This window comes from Macaca fascicularis, chromosome X, assembly GCF_037993035.2.
Source record: "Macaca fascicularis isolate 582-1 chromosome X, T2T-MFA8v1.1".
Lineage (NCBI taxonomy): Eukaryota > Metazoa > Chordata > Mammalia > Primates > Cercopithecidae > Macaca > Macaca fascicularis.
In genome coordinates, this window is record NC_088395.1 from 123,967,753 (window position 1) to 123,990,987 (window position 23,235).

The 23,235-nt window shown below is 40.3% G+C and overlaps 1 protein-coding gene across 1 annotated transcript; it reads left to right on the plus strand.

Moving 5' to 3' along the window:
* The first annotated feature begins 17,572 nt into the window (after positions 1-17,572).
* On the plus strand, positions 17,573-18,969 carry LOC102130213 (purine nucleoside phosphorylase). The gene has a single exon (XM_045383588.3). The coding sequence runs from the start codon at positions 17,593-17,595 to the stop codon at positions 18,460-18,462; it is 870 nt and encodes a 289-aa protein (XP_045239523.2). The 5' UTR covers positions 17,573-17,592; the 3' UTR covers positions 18,463-18,969.
* The last annotated feature ends 4,266 nt before the right edge of the window (positions 18,970-23,235 follow it).

Sequence of the window (23,235 nt, forward strand, 5' to 3'; positions counted from 1 at the left end):
TGGAAAGATCTAAGACAGAAGACCTGCTGGGCAGATTCCTTTGTCCCACAGGGTGTTCTCTTGATGGGGTGATCTCCCCCTTCCCCTAAGAGTAGGAATTTCTGAGAGCCAGACTACAATGATTGCTATTGCTCTCCTGGATCTAGCCACCCAGTGGGGCTGCGACACTCTGGGCTGGTGCCGGAGAATGTCTGCAAGGGATCTGGTGATGTGACCGGTCTTCAAGTCTCCCAGCAGTGGGTACCAGCACCAGCTCTGATGAGGGTAACAGGGAGTGACATCTACTCTGTGAGATTCCTTCATTGGAGATAGGCTTAGTGTGCTGGTTTTCTCGAATGTTGGTTATGAAAGTAGTCAACTTGTCATATAGACAGATTCAGGGCCTCTGGTTAGCCAGGGTGTTGCAGGCAGTGGTGATAGCTGAAGCCACACAGCTGTTTCTGTTTCCCAGGTGCAGTGTTATTCTACCTAGACATGCTATAATGGACTGTGTTGGTTGGCCTCCAGCCAGGAGATGGCACTTGCAAAACAGCACCAGCTGTGGTAGTAGCAGTGGGATTAGAGCTTGCCCTAAATTTCCCAGACGAAGTATTCTGGTTTCTCAGGCAATAGGTGGAGCTATAAATCTCTCAAATATTTATCTACTTTGTGTTAAGCAACCATGGCAGGTAGAGGGGCACAACCAGGTGGTGCAGGTTTAAGTGAGTCTGCACTCTGACTCTTCACGAGAGGGGAAAGTTGTGGCCCCTTTGAGGGTCAAAGGGTGGCTCTCAGGTTGCTGGGGTAATACTCCAGATGGGGTGTATAACTGCCTCTACTGCACAGAAGAGTTCACAATAGGAGTGAGGAGTAGCAATGGCAGGAAGTGTCATCCAGCTCCCATGCAGTTGGCAAGGCAGATTTCACAGTACTCCACTAACAGTACCAGGTTAAGATCCAGACAGTATGTGTACAGAATGCAGACCTGCCCCAGGGCATAACCTTTCCCCACAGAAATATCAACCACAACTTTCAGGCCATGCCCCTCCCACATACTCCCACACAGGGAGGGGCTGCAGGGTGTAAGAAGCTCTCCCACAGGACTGGGCACACAGCTCCTGTGCTGGTGTCTGCAGCACATTTTCAGCTTGCCCCCAGGTTCTGGTAAAGGGAGTTCAGCTCCAATTGTAATTATATCACAAAATTTAGCTGAGAGCTTCTTTCACCCTTTAACCCCTCCCTGAGCTAGTTAGTTGACTTCCCCGAGGTCTTCTGTGAGATAAAATCAAGAATGGCTTCCTTTGGTCAATGCTAGAGACTGGGAATGCGTGCAAGACACTTCCCTCTGCTGCTTCTACTTTTATGTTTCTCACCACTCCCTAAATCAGTTCCAGCTATGGGTAGGGTTAACGTCTTCTCCCATGGCCTGGAGTTTCAGATTCCACAGTGTAGATGTGTATCCTGGAGGCAATCTCTTCACTGATCTCACACAGGAAACTTGCAGTTTTTCACCTATCTCATGGAGTACACCACATCCTGCTGCTTTGTTCAAAGGGTCTGTGGATACATTCTTTTGAGTGTATGGACATTTTAATAATATTAATTCTTCCAATCCATGAACATGGAATATTTTTCCATTTTGGGGTGTCCCCTTCAATTTCTTTCATCAGTGTTTTACAGTTTTCTTTTTTCTTTTTCTTTTTTTTTTTGAGACGGAGTCTCGCTCTGTCACCCAGGCTGGAGTGCAGTGGCCAGATCTCAGCTCACTGCAAGCTCCGCCTCCCGGGTCTACGCCATTCTCCTGCCTCAGCCTCCCGAGTAGCTGGGACTATAGGCGCCCGCCACCTCGCCCAGCTAGTTTTTTTGTATTTTTTTAGTAGAGACGGGGTTTCACCGTATTAGCCAGGATAGTCTCTATATCCTGACCTCGTTATCCGCCCGTCTCGGCCTCCCAAAGTGCTGGGATTACAGGCTTGAGCCACCGCGCCCGGCCTACAGTTTTCATTGTAGAGATCTTTCATGTCTTTGGTTAAGTTAATTGTAGGCATTTCATTTTATGTGTGGCTATTGTAAATGGGATTACTTTTTAAATTTATTTATCATACTGTTCACTGTTGGCATATAAAAATGCTACTAATTTTTGTATGTTGATCTTGTATCCTGCCACATTGCTGAATTTGTTTTTCAGTTCTAATAGTTTTCTTGTAAAGTCTTCAGGTTTTTACAAGATCATCTATCTGCAAACAAGGATAATTTGACTTCTTCCTTTTCGGTTTGGATGCCCTTTATATCTCTCTGTTGTCTGATTGCTCTAGCTAGAACTTCCAGTACTATCTTTTTTTTTTTTTTTTTTTTTTTTTTTTTTTTTTTTTTGAGACGGAGTCTTGCTCTGTCGCCCAGGCTGGAGTGCAGTGGCGCGATCTCGGCTCACTGCAAGCTCCGCCTCCCGGGTTCACGCCATTCTCCTGCCTCAGCCTTCCCGAGTACTATCTTGAATAACAGTAGTGACAGTGAGCATTCTCGTTCTGTTCCAGATCTTAGAGAAAAGGCTTTCAGTTTTTCCACATTCAGTATGATACTAGCTGCAGACCTGTCATATATGAATTTTACTATGTTGACGTATGTTTCTTCTATCCCCAGATTTTCGAGAATTTTTATCATGAAGGATGTTAAATTTTATCAAATGCTTTTTCAGCATCAATTGAAATTATAATATGGTTTTCATTCTTCCTTCCATTGATATGATGTATCACATTGGTTCATTTGCATATGTTGAACTAAACTTGTATCCTAGGGATAAATCACACTTGGTCATGACGAATGATCTATTTAATGTATTATTGAATTTGGATCGCTAGTATTTTGTTGAGGATTTTTAAAATCACTTTCATCAGTGAGGTTGGCCTGTAGTTTTCTTTTTTTGAAGTGTCTTTGTCTGATTTTCTTTTCTTAAAATGTCTTTGTATGATTTTGGTATCAGGATAATACTGGTCTCACAGAATGAGTTTGAAAGTATTCCCTCCTCATCTGTTTTCTGAGATAGTTCGAGTAGGATTAGTATTAGTTCTTATTTAAATGTTTGGTAGAATTCAGCAATGAAGACTTTGGGTCCTGAGCTTTTGTTTTTGTTTTTTTTTTTTTTAATTATTATTATTATTTTTTTTACTGGGAGACTTTATTATGGTTTCTGATATGGCTTGGCTCTGTGTACCCACCAAAATGTCATGTCACTTGTAATCCCTACATGTCAGGGGCCTGGTAGGAGGTAATTGGATCATGGGGGTGGATTTCCCCCTTGCTGTTCTCATGATATTGAGCGAGTTCTCACAAGATCTGATTGTTTAAAAGTGTGCAGCACTTCTCCCTTCACTACCTCTCTCTCCTGCCACCACATGAAGAGCGTGCTTGCTTCCTCTTTACCTTCCACCATGATTGTAAGTTTCCTGACACCTTCCAGTCATGCTTCCTGTTAATCCTGCAGAATTGTGAGTCAATAAACATCTTTTCTTCACAAATGACCCAGTCTCAGGTAGTCCTTTATAGAAGTGTGAGAACAAATACAGTTTCAGTCTTGTTACTTATTACTGGTCTGTTCAGGTTCTAGATTTCTTCATGGTTCAATATTGGTAGGTTGTATGTATCTACAAATTTGACTATTTTGTCTAGATTTTCCAATTTATTGGCGTAAAGTTCTTCATAGTAGCCAATAACGAAACCTTGAATTTCTGCAATATCAGTTGTAAGGTTTCCTTTTTCATTCCTAATTTTATTGATTTGCATCTTCTCTTTTTCTTATTCTGGCTAAAGTTTTGTCTATTTTGTTTAACTTTTCAAAAAACCAACTTTTTGCTTCATTGATCTTTTGTATTTTTTTTCATTTAAATTTCATTGATTTCTGCTCCAATATTTCTTATCTCTTTTTCTCTTCTAATTTAGGTTTTGGTTAGCTCTCACTTTGCTAAGTTCTTTAAGATTCATTGTTAGATTGTTCATTTGAAGTTTTACTCTTTTTTGATGTAATCACTTGTACCTATAATGGTTATTCTTAGTACTGCTTTTGCTGTATCCCATAGGTTTTAGTATGTTATGTTTCCATTATCAGTTGCTTCAGTAATTTTTTTCTTAATTTCTTTATTGACCTACTGGTCAGTCAGGAGCATATTGCTTAATTTTCATGTGTTTATATAGTTTCAAAAATTCTTATTATTATTAATTTCTCATTTTATTCCATTGTGATCAGATAATATGCTTGATAGTATTTCTAATTTTTGAATATTTTAAGGCTTGTTTTGTAACCTAAAATGTCATCTATATGATCCATGTGTTGAAGAGAAGAATGTTTATTCTATAGCTATTGGATGAAATGTTCTGTAAATATGTATTAGGTCAGTTTGGTCTACAGTGCCGAGTAAGTCTCACGTTTCCTTGTTGATTTTCTATCTGGAAGATCTCTCTGATGCTCAAAGTGGGGTGTGGGAGTCTCCAGCTATAACCATATTGTGGCTTATCTCTCTCTTTAGCTCTAATAATATTTCCTTTATATAACTGGGTGATCCTATGTTGCATGCCTATATATTTAAAATTGTTATATCCTCTTGCTGAATTGACCCCTTTATCATAATATAGTGACCTTCTTTGTCTCTTTGTATTCTTTTATATTAAAATCTATTTTCCTGATATAAGTATAGTGACAACTGCTCTTTCCTGTTTTCCATTAGCAAGGAATACCTTTTTTCTATTCCTTTATTTTCAGTCTATGTGTGTCTTTATAGATAAAGTGTGTTTCTTGTAGGCAACAGATCAATGCATCTTTTTTGTTGTTGTTTTTGATCCATTTAGCCAGTCTATGTCTTTTGATTTGGGAGTTCAATCCATTTGCATTCATTGTTAGTATTGGTAAGAACTTACTCTTTCTATTTTGTTACTTGTTTCCTGGTTGTTTTGTGATCTTCCTTTTCTTCTTTCTTTCCTTCTTGCCTTTCTCTAGTGAGGGTGATTTTATCTGGTGATATGATCTAGTTTCTTACTTTTTATTTTTTGTGTATCCATTGTATTTTTTATTTGGCATGCAAATACTATCTTACAACCCATTATTTTAACCTGATAACAACTTAACACTATTTGCATAAGCAAACAAAAAAGGGAAAATAATACTAAGGGGAGGGGCCAAGATGGCTGACTAGAAACAGCTGCAGTCAGAGGCTCCAACCGAGAAGAACAAAAATGGCCAATAAATCCTGCACTGGAAACTAAGGTATTCAGGTTCTCTCATTGGGACTGACTGGTGGTTGGTGTGACCCACAGAGAATGAGGAAAATCAGGGTGGTGAGACAGCCCACCTGGGAGCCACATGGGGCAAGGGGAACGCCCACTCCCAACCAAGGGAGGTGGTGAGTGATTGTGCTACCCTGCCTGAGAAACCATACTTTTTCCACTGATCTGTGCAACCTATGGATCACAATATGGTTATAGCTGGAGACTCCCACACCCCACTTTGAGCATCAGAGAGATCTTCCAGATAGAAAACCAACAAAGGAGACCTCCTTATGAGCCCACACCACCAGGATCTTAGGTCCCAAGCACAGAGATGTGCAGATTCTCAGTGCTCAGTCGGCTTGAGACTGCCTAAGACTACTGAGTCCCTGGGGGAGGGGCAGCCATCATCAATGCAGCTGCCTGCTGCCTAAGACAACTGAGCACCTGGGGGGAAGGGTGGCAGCCATCAATGCAGCTGCAGTCTGCCATTTTTCCCTGCTGGTGCTGGGGAGACTGGATGGTTTGGACCCAGGAGAAATTCTCCACAGCACAGCACAATGTCTGTGGCAGATCACGACTAGACTGCCTCTTTAAGCTGGACCTTGACCCATCCCTCCTCACTGGGCAGGGCCTCCCTGCAGGAAGTTTTACAACTCCAACCAGGGGCTTAGGGACAGAACTCTGATCTCCCTGGAACTGAGCCCCTGGGAGGATGGGATGCCATGGCCTCCATGGATCCAGCCAACTTAAGTCTTTCCCCTTGCTGGCTCTGAGGGATCCAGGCAGTCCAGATGAGTGGGATTACCCAGGGGTCAGCACACATCCTCCACCAAGGGGCAGCCAAACTGCTTTGTTTGTCCTGGATCCCATGCCTCCTAACTGGGTGAGACCTCCAACAGGGGTCACCAGACACCTTATAGAGTAGCATTTCCACTGGCATCAGGTCAATGCCTCCCTGGGAGAGACATCCCCGAGGAAGGAGTAGGCAGTCATCTTTGCTGTTCTGCAGCCTCTATTGTTGACAACTCCAGGTATAGCAGGGACCCAGGTGAATAGGGTCTGGAGTGGACCCCCAGCAAACAGCAACAGCCCTACGGAGCAGGGGCCTGACTGTTACAAGAAAAACAAACAGAAAGCAGCAACAACAGCAGTGTCAACAAAAAAGTCCCTACAAAAACCCCATCTAAAGGTCAACAGCCTCAAAGATCCAAGCTAGATAAACTCATTAATATGAGAAAGAATCAATAACAACAACAACAAAATGCTGAAAACTAAAAAAGCCAGAGTGCCTCTTCTCCTCCAAATGATCAAAACACATCTCCAGCAAGGACACAGAACTGGGAGGAGGCTGAGATGGATGAATTGACAGAAGTAGGTTTCAGAAGGTGGGTAATAAGAAATTTCACTGAGCTAAAGGAGCATGTTCTAACCCAATGCAAATAAGCTAAGAACCATGATAAAACATTACAGGAGCTGTTAACAAGAATAACCATTTTAGAGAAGACCATAAATGACCTGATACAGCTGAAATACCCAACACAAGAACTTCACAATGCAAACACAAATATCAATAACTGAATAGACCAAGCAAAGGAATGAATTTCAGAGCTTGAAGACTATAACTTTCAGAAATATGACAGGCAGACAAGACTAGAGAAAAAAGAATGAAAAGGAATGAACAAAAACCCTGACAACTATGGGATTATGTAAAAACATCAAACCTACGACTGATCAGGGTACCTGAAAAAGAAAAGGTGAACAGAACTAAGTTGGAAAACATACTTCAGAATATCATCCAGGGGAACATCCCGAACCTAACAAGACAGGCCAACATTCAAATTCAGGAAATCCATAAAACCCCAGTAAAATCCTCCTTGAGAAGATCAACCCCAAGACATATAATCATCAGATTCTCCAAGGTTGAAATGAAGGAAAAAATGTTAAGTGCAGTCAGAGAGAAAGGCCAGGTCACCTACAAAGGGAAGCCCATCAGACTAACAGTGGACCTCTCAGCAGAAAACCTACAAACCAGAAGAGAATGGGGGCCAATAATCAACATTCTTACAGATAAGAATTTCTAACCAAGAATTTCTTATCTTGCTAAACTAAGCTTCATAAGTGAAGGAGAAATAAAATCCTTTTCAGACAAGCAAATGCTGAAGGCATTCATCACCACCAGGCCTACTTTGCAGGAGCTCCTGAAGGAAGCACTAACTATGGAAAGGAAAAACCATTACCAGCCACTGAAAAAATACAATGAAGTACAAAGTCCAATGACACTATGAAGCAACTGCATCAACAATTCTGCTAAATAACCAGCTAGCATCATGATGGTAGGATCAAATTCACACATAACAATATTAGCCTTAAATGTAAATGGACTAAATGCCCCAATTAAAAGGCATATAATGTTAAACTGGATAAATAATCAAGACCCATTGGCATGCTGTATTCAAGACAGAGCCACCTCATGTGCAAAGACTCACATAGGCTCAAAATAAAGGGATGGAAGAAAACTTATCAAGCAAATGGAAAGCAGAGAAAAAGCAGGGGTTGCAATCCTAGTTTCTGACAAAACAGACTTTAAACCAACAAAGATCAAAAAAGATAAATAAGCACATTACATAATGGTAAAGGCATCAATTCAACAAGAAGAGCTAACTATCCTAAATATATGTGCACCCAATACAAGAGCACCCAAATTCATAAAACAAATTCTTAGAGACCTACAAAGAGACTAAGAGTAGACACAATAATAGTGGGAGACTTTAACATTCTACAGTCAATATTAGATTACAGTCAATGTTAGATTGACAAATGGGATCGAATTAAACTAAAGAGCTTCTGCACACCAAAAGAAACTATCATCGGCCGGGCGCGGTGGCTCAAGCCTGTAATCCCAGCACTTTGGGAGGCCGAGACAGGCGGATAACGAGGTCAGGAGATCGAGACCTTCCTGGCTAACACGGTGAAACCCCGTCTCTACTAAAAAAATATAAAAAAAAAACTAGCCTGTAGTCCCAGCTACTCGGGAGGCTGAGGCAGGAGAATGGCGTAAACCCGGGAGGCGGAGCTTGCAGTGAGCTGAGATCTGGCCACTGCACTCCAGCCTGGGCAACAGAGCGAGACTCCGTCTCAGAAAAAAAAGAAAAAAGAAAAAAAAACTATCATCATAGTGAACAGGCAACCTAAGCGATGAGAGAAAATTTTTACAATCTATCCATCTGACCAAGGTCTAATACCCAGAATCTACAAAGAACTTAAACAAATTTACAAGAAAAAAAACCAACCCCATTAAAAAGTGGGCAAAGGAAATGAACAGATATTTCTCAAAAGAAGACATTTATGTGGCCAACAAACATGAAAAAAGCTCAACATCACTCATCATTAGAAAATACAAGTCACAATCACAATGAGATACTATCTTATGCCAGTCAGAATGGTGATTATTAAAATCAAGAAACAACAAATGCTGGCAGGGCTGTGGAGAAATAGCAACACTTTTACACTGTTGGTGGGAATGTAAATTAGTTCAAGCATTATGGAAGGCAGTGTGGTGATTACTCAAAGACCTGGAATCAGAAATACCATTTGACCCAGAAATCTCATTGCTGGGTATATACCCAAAGGAATATAAATCATTCTATTATAAAGTTACATGTACACGTATGTTCATTGCAGCATTATTCACAATAGCAAGACATGGAATCAACCCAAATGCCCATCAGTGATAGACTGGATAAAGAAAATGTGGCACATATACACCATGGAATACTATGCACCTCAAAAAAGGAATGAGGTCATGTCCTTTGCAGGGACAAGGATGGAGCTGGAAGCCATTACTCTCAGCAAACTAACACGAGAACAGAAAACCAAACACCAGATGTTCTCACTTATAAATGGGAGCTGAACAATAAGAAAACATGGCCACAGGGAGGGAAACAACACACATTGGGCCCTGTTGGGGCATGGGAGAGGGAGAGCATCAGGATAAACAGCTAATGCATGTAGGGCTTAATACCTAGGTGATGGGTTGATAGGTGTAGCAAACCACCATGGCACACGTTTACCTATGTAACAAACCTGCATATCCTGCACATGTATCCCAGAGCTTAAAATAAAATAAATTACAAAAAAAATGAAAACTAAGAAAAACCTGACACCCTAATTTCATCTCCCTGCTTTTTACCTTTTTGTTTTTACTTATATTTTATTTTACTATGGGTTGAAAAGTTTTTGTAATTATTATTTTTATTGGTTCATTATTCTTTCTACTTGAGTAATTTGCACACCAGTTACAGTGTCATAATATTCTGTGATTTTGCAGGTACTTACTATTACCAGTGAGTTTTGGACCTTTAGGTGATTATTTATTTCTCATTAATGTCCTTTTATTTCTTTTTTTATATTCTTTTATTTCTGATTGAAGTAGTCCTTCTAGCATTTCTTGTAGGACAGGCTTGGTATTGATGAAACCTTTCAGCTTTTGTTTGTCTGAAAAAGCCTTGCTTTCTCCATCATGTTTTTATAATATTTTTACTAGATATACTTTTCTAGAATAAAAGATGGGTATTTTTTGGTTCAGCACTTTAAATATGACATGCCTCTCTCTCTCTCCTGGCTTGTAAGGTTTCCATGAAAAGTCTGCCACCAGACATATTGGAGCTCCACTGTATGGTATTTATTTCTTTTCTCTTTCTGCTTTTAGGATTTCTTTATCTTTGACCTTTGAGAGTTTGATTATTAAATGCTGTAAGATAGGCTTTTTTGGATTGAATCTGCTTGGTGTTCTATATCCTTCTTGCACTTGGATTTTGATATCTTTCTCTAGGTTTGGGAAGTTCTCTGTTATTATCCCTTTGAATATACTTTCTACCCCTATCTCTTTCACTACCTCCTCTTTAAGTCCAATAATTCTTAGATTTGACCTTTTGAGGCTATTTTCTAGATCCTGTAGGCATGCTACACTGTTTTTTATTCTTTTTTTTTTTTTAATTGTCTTGTCTGACTGTATTTTCGAACATCTTGTATTCACGCTTAGTAATCCTTTCTTCTGCTTGATCAGTTCTGCTATTAAGGGACTCTGGTGCACTCTTCAGTATGCCAATTGCATTTTTAAGCTCCAGAATTTTTGCTTGATTATTTTAAGTTATTTCAACCTCTTTCCTAAATTTATGTGATAGAATTCTGAATCTTTCTCTGTCTTTTCTTGAATTTCTGCACTTTCTCAACATAATTATTTTGAGTTCTCTGTCTGAAAGTTCATATATCTCCGTTCCTATGGGATTGGTCCCTAGTTGCTTATTTAGTTCATTTGATGTTGTCATTTTTCCTGGATGATGTTGATGCTAGTAAATGTTCTTCCAGCATCTGGGCATTGAAAGGTTAGCTATTTATTGTAGTATTGTCTGGTTTTCTTTATACCTGTCTTTCTTGGAAAGGCCTTCCAGATATTTGAAAGGTCATGGGTGTTGTCATCTAAGCTGTATCTTCTTTAGGAAGCTCCCCAAGCCCAGTAATGCTGTGGTTCTTGCAGATTCATAGAGGAACCACCTTGATTGTCTTGGACACAATCTGGGAGACTTCTCTGTTTACTAGTCAGACATTTTTGTTCTCTTTCTTTACTTTCTCCCAAGCAGAGTCTCTCTCTCTCTCTCTCTCTCTCTCTCTCTCTCTCCCCCCGCCCCCCCCCCCCCGCCCCCGTTCTGAGCTACCTAAATCTTGGTGCAGAGTGACACAAACCCCTGTGGCCACCACCACTATGACTACACTGGGTCAGAACTGAAGCCAGCACAGAACTTGATCTCACCCAAAGCCTGCTGTAACCACTCTCTGCCTACTGTCAATGATATCTCAAGCCCCTGGGGCTCTACAATTAGCAGGGGGCAAAGACACCCTGGCCCTTGTCTTTCTCTTCAGGTCCCTGGGTTCTCTCAGGCCCCTAGATTGGTCCAGAGTTACCATCCAGGAGTCAAGGACTAGATAGAATCAAATACCTTAGAAGTCCACCTACTGTGTCACTGTACTGCAACTGAGATTGCACTAAAACCACAAGACACAATTCTTTTTGCTCTTACCCCCCCTTTCCTAAGGCAGATGAGGCTCACCCCATAGCTGCCAGCACCCCAAGCCACAAGGAGTACTTGCTGATAAATATTTATGCTACAATCCTCAACAAAATAGTAACAACCTGAATTCAATAACCCATCAAAAAGACCATTCATCATCGCCAAGTTGGATTAATCCCAGAGATGCAAATATGGTTGAACATACAGAAAGCAATTAATGTGATTCATCATATCAACAGAATGGAGGACAAGAAAACATATTATCATTTCAATTGATGCTAAAAAATGCATTTCATAAAATTCAACATCCCTTCAACATAATAAAAGCCATATATGACTGACTCACAGCTAGTACCATGTGGAACAAGCAAAAACAGAAAGCCTTTCTTCTAAGATCTGGAACAAGACATGGATGCCCACTTTCACCACTGTTATTAAAATAGTACTGGAAGTTCTAGCTAGAGCCATCAGACAAGAGAAAGAAATAAAGGGCATCTGTATTATTCCGTATTCAGACTGCTGATAAAGACATACCCATGACTGGACAATATACAAAAGAAAGAGGTTTAATTGGACTTACAGTTCCACATGGCTGGGGAAGCCTCACAATCATGGCAGAAGGCAAGGAGGAGAAAGTCACATCTTACATGGATGGCAGCAGGAAAAGAGAGAGTTTGTGCGAGGAACTCCTCTTTTTTCCCCTTTTTTATTTTTTTATTTTATTTTAAGTTCTGGGATACATGTGAAGAACATCCAGGTTTCTTAAATAGGTATACATGTGCCATGGTGGTTTGCTGCACTTCACATGTTTGGTTTTCCATTCTTGTGTTAGTGCTAAGAATGGTGGCTTCCAGCTTCATCCATGTCCCTGCAAAAGAAGATCTCATTCTTTTCTATGGCTGCAGAGTATTCCATGGTGTATATGTGTCACATTTTCTTTATCCAATCAATCATTGATGGGCATTTTGGTTGGTTCTAAGTCTTTGCTATTGTAATAGTGTTGTGATAAACATACATCTGCATGTGTCTTTATAGTAGAATTATTTATAATACTTTGGGTATATACCCAGTAATGGGAATGCTGGGTCAAATGGTATTTCTTGTTCTAGATCCTTGAGGAATCACCACACTGTCTTCCACAATGGTTGAACTCATTTACACTCCCACCAACAGTGTAAAAGAAGGGAACTCCTCTTTTTAAAACCCTCAGATCTCATGAGACTTATTCACTATCACAAGAACAGTGCAGGAAAGACCTACCTCCGTAATTCAATCACCTCCCACTGGGTTCCTCTCATGACATGTGAGAATTGTGGGAGTTACCATTCAAGATGAGATTTTGTGGAGTGGGGGGGGACACCGCCAAACCATATCAGCATCCAAAATGGAAAGGAAAAAGTCAAAATATCCTTATTTGGACACTATATGATCCTATATTTGGAAAAACCTAAAACCTCCATGAAAAAACTATGAGAACTGATAAGTGAATTCAGTAATATCACAGGATACAAAATCAACACATATAAATTAGTAGCATTTATATATGCCAATAGTGAACAATCTGAAAAAGAAATTAAAAAGTAATCTCATTTACAATAGCTATACATGAAATAAAATACCTTGAAATTAACCAAACAAGTGAAAGATATTTACAATGGAAACTATCAAATATTGATGCAAGAAATTGAAGGAAACACAAAAAATGGAGATATGTCATGTTCTTGGATTGGAAGAAAAAATATTGTTAAAATGTCCATACTACTCAAAGCAATCCAGAGGTTCAATGTAATCCTTATCAAAGTACCAGTGACATTCTTCACAGAAGTAAAAAAAAAAAAAAATCCTAAAATTTATATGGAACCACAGTAAACCTAGAAGAGTCAAAGCTATTCTAAGCAAAAAGAACAAAACTGGGGAGGCTGGAAGTAGCAAGTGTATACCACTCTCATGGAGAGAAATAGAAGGGGTGAGTAAATACAGCATCTTCAACTGAAACATCTAGGTACACACATTGAGATTCATCAAGAAAACAACCCACACAGAACAGAGAAAAACAAGGCAGGACAACCACCCACCTGGAAGCAACACAGAGCCAGGGGAGTATACCTTGCCCAGGGAGGTGGTGAGTGAATGAATAACCCTGGGAACCATGCTTTCTCTATGGATCTTCACAACCATGGGTCAGGAGATCCTTTCATGAACCCACTCCAACAGCATCTTCAGTCTGACATGCATAATTACATGTAGTTTGGGCAGAGCAGCTGCTCAGACACACACAGAGCCCTGGGTATCTAGGGTATCCAACTAAAGCAGCTCCAACTGTGGCTAAGCGAGAGGATAGACCCCCTTACATACTCCTAAGAAAGGGGCTTAATTCAGGAGACTGAGCATTGATAGAATGCAGGCTCTGCTTCCACAGCACCTTGCAAGATAAGATGCACTGGTTTGGAATTCCAGCCAGCCACTGGTAGCAGCATTACACCTCCCTGGATGGAACTCCCAGAGGAAGGGGCAGGCCACTATCTTTACTGTTTTACCATCTCCTGTTGACACCTTCAGGAGTTGGAAAATCTGAGGAGATTAGGAAATGAAGCAGACCCCCAGTGTACTACAGCAGCCCTGCAGAAAAGTGTCCAGACCATTTGTTATGTAGGTGCCCAATCCTGTATCTCATCATTGAGAGGGTCTATTCCTGCCCTAGATACTCACCCACACCCTGCGAAGGATATCAAACTGGTAGCAACTCTGTGACTCCCTGAGACAGAGCTCCCAAAGGGAAGAGCAGTTTGCCATCCTTACTGTCTCATAGCACACATCCTTACTGACTTCAGCCTCTGGAAGTTCCATGGGACCAGGGGCTGGTTTAGATACCCATCACTGAGCACCCATTGATCAGAAAAGTGGCTGAAAAGTTCTCCATGCAGGTCCCAGTCCTTTCTTCTCTTCACTGGGCAAGGCTGTATGACCTGTGACTCCAACACAACCACCATGCACCTGCCTGAACTCTTCTATCAGAGGCAGCCCCACATATAAAGAAACACCAACATGCAGAGATCAGAAAGAACCAATGCAAGAACTCTGGCAACTCAAATGGCCAGAGTGTATTATGTCCTTCAAATGATCTCACTAGTTCTCCCATGAGGGTTCTTAACTAGGCTGAGGGAGCTGAAATGACAGAAATAGAATTCAAAATATGGATAGGAATAAAGATCATCAGGATTCAGGAGAATGGAAAAATCCAATATAAGAACCACAATAAAATGATACAGGAGCTGACAGACCAAATAGCCAGTATAAAAAAATAATTTAACTGATCTGATAGAGCTGGAAAACACACTACAAGAATTTCACAGTGCAATCACAAGTATTAACAGCAGAATAGACCAAGCTGAGGAAATAATCTCAGAACTTGAGGCTGGGCTCCCTGAAATAAGACAGTCAGACAAAATGTCTTTTAAAAAATGAAAAGGAATGACCAAAACCTCCAAGAAATACAGGATTATGTAAAGAGGCCAAATATATTATGTAAAGAGGCCATTGGCATACCTGAAGGGATGTGGAGAAAGCAAACAACTTAGAAAGCATATTTATCAGGATATCACCCATGAAAACTTTCCCTACCTCACTAGAGAGTCCAACAGTCAAATTCAGGAAATACAAAGAACCCCTGTAATATTCTACAGAAGATTATCCCCAAGACACATGATATGGTTTGGGTCTTTGTCCCTGCCCAAATCTCATGTAGAATTATAATTCCCAATGTTGGAGGTGGGGCCTGGTGGGAGGTGACTAGATCATGGGAGCAGAGTTCTCATGAATGGTTTAGCACCATTCCCCTAGTACAGCTCTCATGATAGAGTTCTCACAAGATCTGGTTGTTTAAAAGTGTGTACAACCTCCCTCCTCTCTCTCTTTCTGCTCCAGCCATATGAGATGCTTGCTCCCCCTTTGCCTTCTGCCATGATTGTAAGTTTCCTCACACCTCTCCAGAAGCCAATGAAATGTCCAGCATCATGCTTCCTGTACAGCCTGTGGAACTGTGGGCAAATTAAATCTATTTTATTTGTAAATTACCCAATCTTAGGTATTTCTTTATAGTAATGCAAGAGTGGACTATTGGGGTACTTCTGGTACCAGTGAAAAATTGGTACCAGAAGTGGGTTTTGATATAAAGATACCTGAAAATGTGGAAGCAGCTTTGGAACTGGGTAATGGGCAGAGGTTGGAACAGTTTCGAGGGCTCAGAAGAAGATAGAAAGATGAGGGAAAATTTGAAACTTCCTAGAGACTTGTTGAATGGTTGTAACCAAAATGCTGGTAGGGATATGGACAGTCAATGTCAGGCTGAGGAAGTCTCAGACAGAGATGAGGAACTTATTGGGAACTGCAGCAAAGGTCACTTTTGTTGTCCATTAACAAAGAGCTTGGTTAGATTGTGCCCCTGCTCTAAAAATCTATGGAACTTTGAACTTGAGAGACATGATTTAGGGTATCTGGCAGAAGAAATTTCTAAGCAGCAAGGCATTCAAGATGTGGCCTGACTGCTTCTAACCACCTATTCTCACATGTGTGAGCAAAGAAATGATCTGAAACTGGAACTTATATTTAAAAGGGAAGCAGAGTGTGAAGTCTGGAAAATTTGCAGCTTGGCCATGTGGTAGAAAAGAAAATCCCATCATTTGACCCAGCCATCCCATTACTGGGTATATACCCAAAGGATTATAAGTCATGCTGCTATAAAGACACATGCACATGTATGTTTATTGTGGCACTATTCACAATAGCAAAGACTTAGAATCAACCCAAATGTCCATCAGTGACAGACTGGATTAAGAAAACGTGGCACATATACACCATGGAATACTATGCAGCCATAAAAAAGGATGAGTTTGTGTCCTTTGTAGGGACATGGATGCAGCTGGAAACCATCATTCTCAGCAAACTATCACAAGAACAGAAAACCAAATACCGCATGTTCTCACTCATAGGTGGGAATTGAACAATGAGATCACTTGGACACAGGAAGAGGATCATCACACACTGGGTCCTATTGTGGGGAGGGGGGAGGGGGAGGGATAGCATTAGGAGATATACCTAATGTAAATGACGAGTTAATGGGTGCAGCACACCAACATGGCACATGTATACATATGTAACAAACCTGCACGTTGTGCACATGTACACTAGAACTTAAAGTATAATAAAAAAAAAAGAAAGAAAGAAAAGAAAATCCCTTTTTCTGGGGAACAATTCAAGCCTGCTTCAGAAATTTGCATAAGTGAAGAGAAGCCAAATGTTAATAACCAAGACAATGGGGAGGCCTCAAAGGCATTTCAGAGACCTCTGGGACAGCCCCTCTCATTACAGGCCCTGAGGCCTAGAAGAGAAGAATGATTTAGTGGGCCAGGCCCAGGGCTCCACTGCCCGGAACAGCATTGAGACACTGCTTCCTGAATCCCAGCTCCTCCAGCTTCAGCCATGGCTTAAAAGGCCTCAGAAACAGCTTGGGCCACTGCTCCGGAGGGAGCAAACCAAAAGCCTTGGCAATTTTCACGTGGTGCTAAGCCTGCAGGTGCAGAGTACAACCATTGAGGCTTGGGAGCCTCTGTCTTGATTTTAGAGCATGTATGGAAACTCCTGGATGTCAAGGAAGAAGCCTGCTGCATGGGTAGAGCCATCATGAAGAACCTCTACTTGGGCAACATGGAGGAAAAATGTGGAGTTGAAGCCCCCACACAGAGTCCCCACTGAGGCACTGCTTAGTGGAGCTGTGAGAAGAGAGCCACTGTCCTTTGGACCCCAGAATGGTAGCTCAATTGACAGCCTGCACTATGTGCCTGGAAAAGCTGCAGGCAATCAATGCCAGCCAGTGAAAGCAGCTGAGGGAGCTATAACTTGCAAAGTAACAGGGGAAAGCTGTCCAAAGTTTTAGGAGCCCACCACTTCCACCTGCATGCCCTGGATGTGGGACATGGAGTCAAAGGAGATTATTTTGGAGATTTAAGGTTTAGTGACTTCCCTGCTGGGTTTTGGACTTGCACTGAGCCTGTAGGCCCTTTCTTTTGGCCTATATCTCCCTTTTGGAGCTACCATATATGATCCAGAGATCTCACTGTTGGTTATGTACTCAAAAGTAAGGAAATCAGTATATTGAAGAGATATCTGCACTTCCATGTTTATTGCAACACTATTTAAAATAGCCAGGATTTGGGAGCAACCTAAGTGTCCATCAACGGATGAATGGATAAAGAAAATGTGGTACATAGATCGAGAGGGCTGCTACGAGACCATGGAGAACGGATACACATATGAAGATTATAAGAACACTGCAGAATGGCTTCTGTCTCACACTAAGCACCGACCTCAAGTTGCAATAATCTGTGGTTCTGGATTAGGAGGTCTGACTGATAAATTAACTCAGGCCCAGATCTTTGACTACAGTGAAATCCCCAACTTTCCCCAAAGTACAGTGCCAGGTCATGTTGGCCGACTGGTGTTTGGGTTCCTGAATGGCAGAGCCTGTGTGATAATGCAGGGCAGGTTCCATATGTATGAAGGGTACTCGCTCTGGAAGGTGACTTTCCCAGTGAGGGTTTTCCACCTTCTGGGTGTGGACACCCTGGTGGTCACCAATGCAGCAGGAGGGCTGAACCCCGAGTTTGAGGTTGGAGATATCATGCTGATCCGTGACCATATCAACCTACCTGGTTTCAGTGGTCAGAACCCTCTCAGAGGGCCCAATGATGAAAGGTTTGGAGTTCGTTTCCCTGCCATGTCTGATGCCTACGACCGGACTATGAGGCAGAGGGCTCTCAGTATGTGGAAACAAATGGGGGAGCAACGTGAGCTACAGGAAGGCACTTATGTGATGCTGGCAGGCCCCAGCTTTGAGACTGTGGCAGAATCTCGTCTGCTGCAGAAGCTGGGAGCAGATGCTGTTGGCATGAGTACAGTACCAGAAGTTATCGTTGCACGGCACTGTGGACTTCGAGTCTTCGGCTTCTCACTCATCACCAACAAGGTCATCATGGATTATGAAAGCCTGGAGAAGGCCAACCATGAAGAAGTATTAGCGGCTGGCAAACAAGCTGCACAGAAATTGGAACAGTTGGTCTCCATTCTTATGGCCAGCATTCCACTCCCTGACAAAGCCAGTTGATCTGCCCTGGAGTGGTCTGGCGTCTCTCACACAAGATCCAAGTAGCTGCTACCTTCTTTGACCTCTTGCTGGAGTCACGTGCCTCTGTCCTTAGGTTGTAGCAGAAAGGAAAAGATTTCTAGCCTTCACCTTTCCCACTTTCTTCCACTAGACCCTTCTAGTGCCAGATCCTCTTCTCACAGCTGGGATTACAGGTGTGAGCATAGTGAAACGTTGGCGCTACAAAATAAAGCTGTTCTCATTTCTGTTCTTTCTTATACAAGAGCTGGAGCCCATGCCCTACCATGCATCTGTGGAGGTGCCCAGGATTTGACTTGGGCCTTAGAACTTTGCACAGCAGCTGCTACTAGCTTTTTGAGATAATACATTCCTGGGGGCTCTGTTCTGCCTTATCTAAATCACCAGAGACCAAACAAGGACTAACCCAATACCTCTTGGACTTTATTTAATGTCATAATGTTGTCAGAATAAAGAGAAAGATGAAATAGAAAAAAAAAAAAAAGAAAATGTGGTACATATACACAATGGAGTACTATTCAGCCATGAAAAGGAATGAGATTCTGTCATTTGAAGCAACATGGATGGAACTGGAGTTCATTGTGTAAAGTGAAGTAAGCCAGGCACAGAAAGACAAACATCATATGCTCTCACTTATCCGCAGGAATTAAAAATTAAAGCAATTGAACTCATGAAGATAGAGTAGAAGGATTGTTACCAGAGGCTGGGAAGAGTAGTGGAGTGGCATAAAGGTGAAGTGAGGATGGGGTGGCATAAAGGTGAAGTGGGGCAAAATAATAGTTAGAAAAAATAAGACAATATTTGCTAGAACAACAGGGTGGCTATAGTCTAAAATAATTTAATTGTAAATTGTAAAATAAATTTTTTTAAAAATTGGATTATTTATATCACAAAGAATAAATTCTTGAGGCGATCGATACCCCATGTACCCTGATGTGATTATTACTCATTGCATGCCTGTATCAAATATCTCATATACCCCATAAAGATATATACCTACTATGTATGCACAGAATTAGAAACAAAGAAAAAAATTAAAAGCAATACCTGAAAGAATAGCCCAGGATGACTAAATTATGATTGAGATGAGGAGGGTGGTATTAGGTTTGTTATTATGGTGGGGCTTGGTAGGATATCATAAAGGACATACAAAAGGCAGCTGAAGGACTCAGAGGTGGGACTGAGAACCAAAGATGACAAAGGCCTCAAAAGCCAAAGGTTGACCACTTAACTATTTTGCCTTGGGCTATGCCTTCAAGGGAACACAATGTTTCTTCTTAATCTGAATTTTACTTAAGAGAAATAAGTTGTAGTGAGTGGGCTTATTATTTTGCCATAAGCCTGAAATTTTTTCTTTTTAAAAATGAATGTCTACTTTCACGAAGTCAAGCTACAGAGAGGGAAGTCATATTAAGCAAAGACAAAGGAAGACATTGCTCTAGCAACCAAAAGTACTTACAAGATTCCATCAAACTCATTATATGCTATTTCATTTTTTATTTGATCACTTTTCTTTTAACACGGAAAGCCTTGAAATAGACTGATAAAATAATTGCCTGGATAGGCCTAATACTTCCTAATATCCCATCATGAAATTTCTTTCAGCACCACCAAGGGCGTAATTCTGAATTGTAAATGCAAAATAGCATAATAGCCTCCTTCCCCCCTTCTTTCCATTAAAAAGGTCTACAGTATAAAGCAACAAAGGAGCTCTCATACAGTACAAAAGAGGTTTCTCTCACATACCAGAGTTGCACACTCTACTAAGCATGTAAAAACCATTTCTCAAATCATTCCTTTTGAAAAGTAGCAGGACTGTCTTAAGAACCAAGCATGTTACTAGCTAATCCCCTCAGTTGTTACAGATGGGGTACACCCAAGTAGGATGGAAATATATTAATGATTCTTAAAAGAAAGTAACTTTTGATTTAATTAAAATGATTTTACTATTGTTAAAATGCTTAGAGTAGAAAAATACAGAAAAGCAGCATAGTACAGTAAAAAGTATACTGAACTGGAAAATAGCAGGATAGTCCTGGTTCTGCCACTAACTAGCTATAGGATCTTAGACAAGTTTCTATCCCTTTCTTGGTCTCAGTTATTTTGGGAGTAAAGGAGCTAGACCCATAATTTCTAGGTTTTCTCTCAAATCTATCACTCAAGTTTTAATATAAAGTAACACAATGGAAAAAGGACTCTACTTGTAAATGCCATGCTATTCTTTTGATCTTTTTTTTGATTTTTTTTTTTTTGAAAGACTCACAAACAGTGTCAAATCTGCTGCCGTGGTCTTATCTAAATTCATTTTCAGTCAGGCATAGTGACTCATGTCTATAATCCCAGCACTTTGGGAAGCCGAGGCAAGAGGATGACTTGAGACCAAGAGTCTGAGACCAGCCTGAGCAATATATTGAAATCGCATCTCTACAAAAATAAAATAAATTGACTTTTTAACCAGTATTCTTCACATACAGTACTAGTGAGCAATCATTGATTTTCAAAGAAATGTTATTTGTAACAATGGCTATCCAATAATCACTCCCCTAAAATGTCCTAGCTATGGGTGAATTATTCTAGAAATATTAGGTGATGAGTAATTCGATAAAGACAGACTGTGAGCTGTTAGAAACTGTAGGAACACCTATACTCATCAGAGACCACTGAGAATTTAACTGTAGAAGCTTCTTGTGCATATATACAAAGAAGGAATTAATCCACAGGAAGGAAAGCATTCTAAATTAAGAACATCTATGGGAATTAACAGAACAAGAGAAACCCTATAATTCTTTCCTAGAATAGGAAATGAATAATTGAGTTAACTATATAACCTAATGCTTGAGATTTAATTTTTGTGTAATAAAACTACATTCTACATCAAAAAGATGTTTAAATGACTCTAAAGTGTAACAGAAGTCACATCTATATGACTATATTTAAAGGACTATATTCAGAGTATATAAGCATTTTGTGTAAGCAAAATAAACAAGTTAAATGTCTTGATTTGGGGACATGACGCTTTTTACCAAACTGCATTAAGAAAAATATAGGACCCCAAATAACTAAAGTTAATATACTGAATTGATGGTGGTAAAATTCCCTGTGACTTTCCACATGTATCCTTCAGTTTGCTTCATAGTTTCTATCAATGTTATACTCTATATTTGAAGACAAATATTTACTGTTACTTCTAGAGTGCACAGGGATAACTCAAATTCAGCTCTTCTATAAATTTTATTTGATTATTTTATAAAATAAACACAAAGATATAATCCTGGCACAATAAATGAAATTTGAAAAACTTAGTGAAACAAACATATTGGAAGGCAGAAAAATAATAAGCAACAAAGCCAAGGAGAATTAAAAATAAATTTCTGTTGGCTCTTCCACAGAAGGTATTCTACCTCAGTGTTCCTCTATACAACTTAAATTACCAAATGGTAGACTAATTATTTAGTTCAAAGTTTTAATTATGACTAAAACCTAAGGATATGACAGAAGTTTATCATAGTCCCTTTTAGTTTGTTTCTATCTCTTATAAACATGTGGTCTATTCTAAATGTAGAAAATAAGGATCCACACAATCTTGGAGAAAAGTTTATATTCCATAGTGTTAAAAATCACAGTAGCTTTAGCTCTTAATTATAACCAGAACATTAAGTGAAATCAGTCTTGAAGTTTCAGTTCAGCTGATTAATAGCCCAAAACAAGTTTGCCTATATTTTCTCATCAGGAGTAAATCCAATTATTCAAACATATATTAAGCACCTATGATGTGCTAACCTCTCTTTCCATGTCAGAAGAAGAAACCAAGAAGAGAATGTATAAGACTTATTCCTCAGCATGCTCAAAGTCAAAAATTCAATGTGATTTGATGAAGGATAAGGGTTTTCAGTAGAAGGAATGAATAACTGCCGGAGGCAAATGAGTGTATGGAGCAGAAAAGTCTTCACAAGGTGATATTTAAACTGCCTTAAAGGATGAGTATAAAACAAGAAAAAGCAATGAGTGGGTATGTCAGGAAAATAAATGAGCTGTTCATGAGACGTGGAAACATAGGCAAGCATGGCACAAAAAAAGAACAACAGATTTGCCGATTTGGTATAATTTGAAGTGGGGTTCCTATGTGCAGAAGTGAAAGATAAGGTTAGAGAGATGGGCAGAAGTCATTTCCATTAGGCCTTTATATTCAGTAATGAGTTGTCAAGGCTGTCCTGAAAGCTATGGAAAGCCATTACACAATTTTAAACACAGATGGACATGATGAGAATTGTATTTTAGTAAAATCAGTCTAGCAACAGTAGGAGAGATGGACTGGAGGGCATTAAGTGTGATGTTGGAGAACTACTGCAATAATCCATACAGAAAGAATGTAAAGAGCCAAAGGCCATCACTATATATCACCATGAATTTTCACTTTTCTCAACAGCCTAGGGTTAAGAATAGAGAAAGGTTAAGTTACTAAGGTCAGTAGAAGAACAAAGGAGTGACAAAATTAAGGAAAGGGCAAAACATGTTTGAAGTAATGAACTACGGGCTTCAGGCTGGTTACGAAATAACATTAAACAACACGAGGTATAAGAGATATGGTAGGCAGGCTTTTGTTCCCCATTATCTCTGCTGCTGGTTTTACTCCCATGGTTGTTTAACTAGGCAAAAAGGAGGTGATCTGCATGGGACTAATCTAATCACATGAGCCCTTCCAAAGTAGAGTTTTGTCAGGCTGGCAGTGGAAGTGGGTAGGAGGATGGGTGGGTT

Bases quoted from the DNA above. Each gene is read 5' to 3' on its own strand.
- LOC102130213 (XM_045383588.3), top strand. From the start codon at position 17,593: ATGGAGAACGGATACACATATGAAGATTATAAGAACACTGCAGAATGG.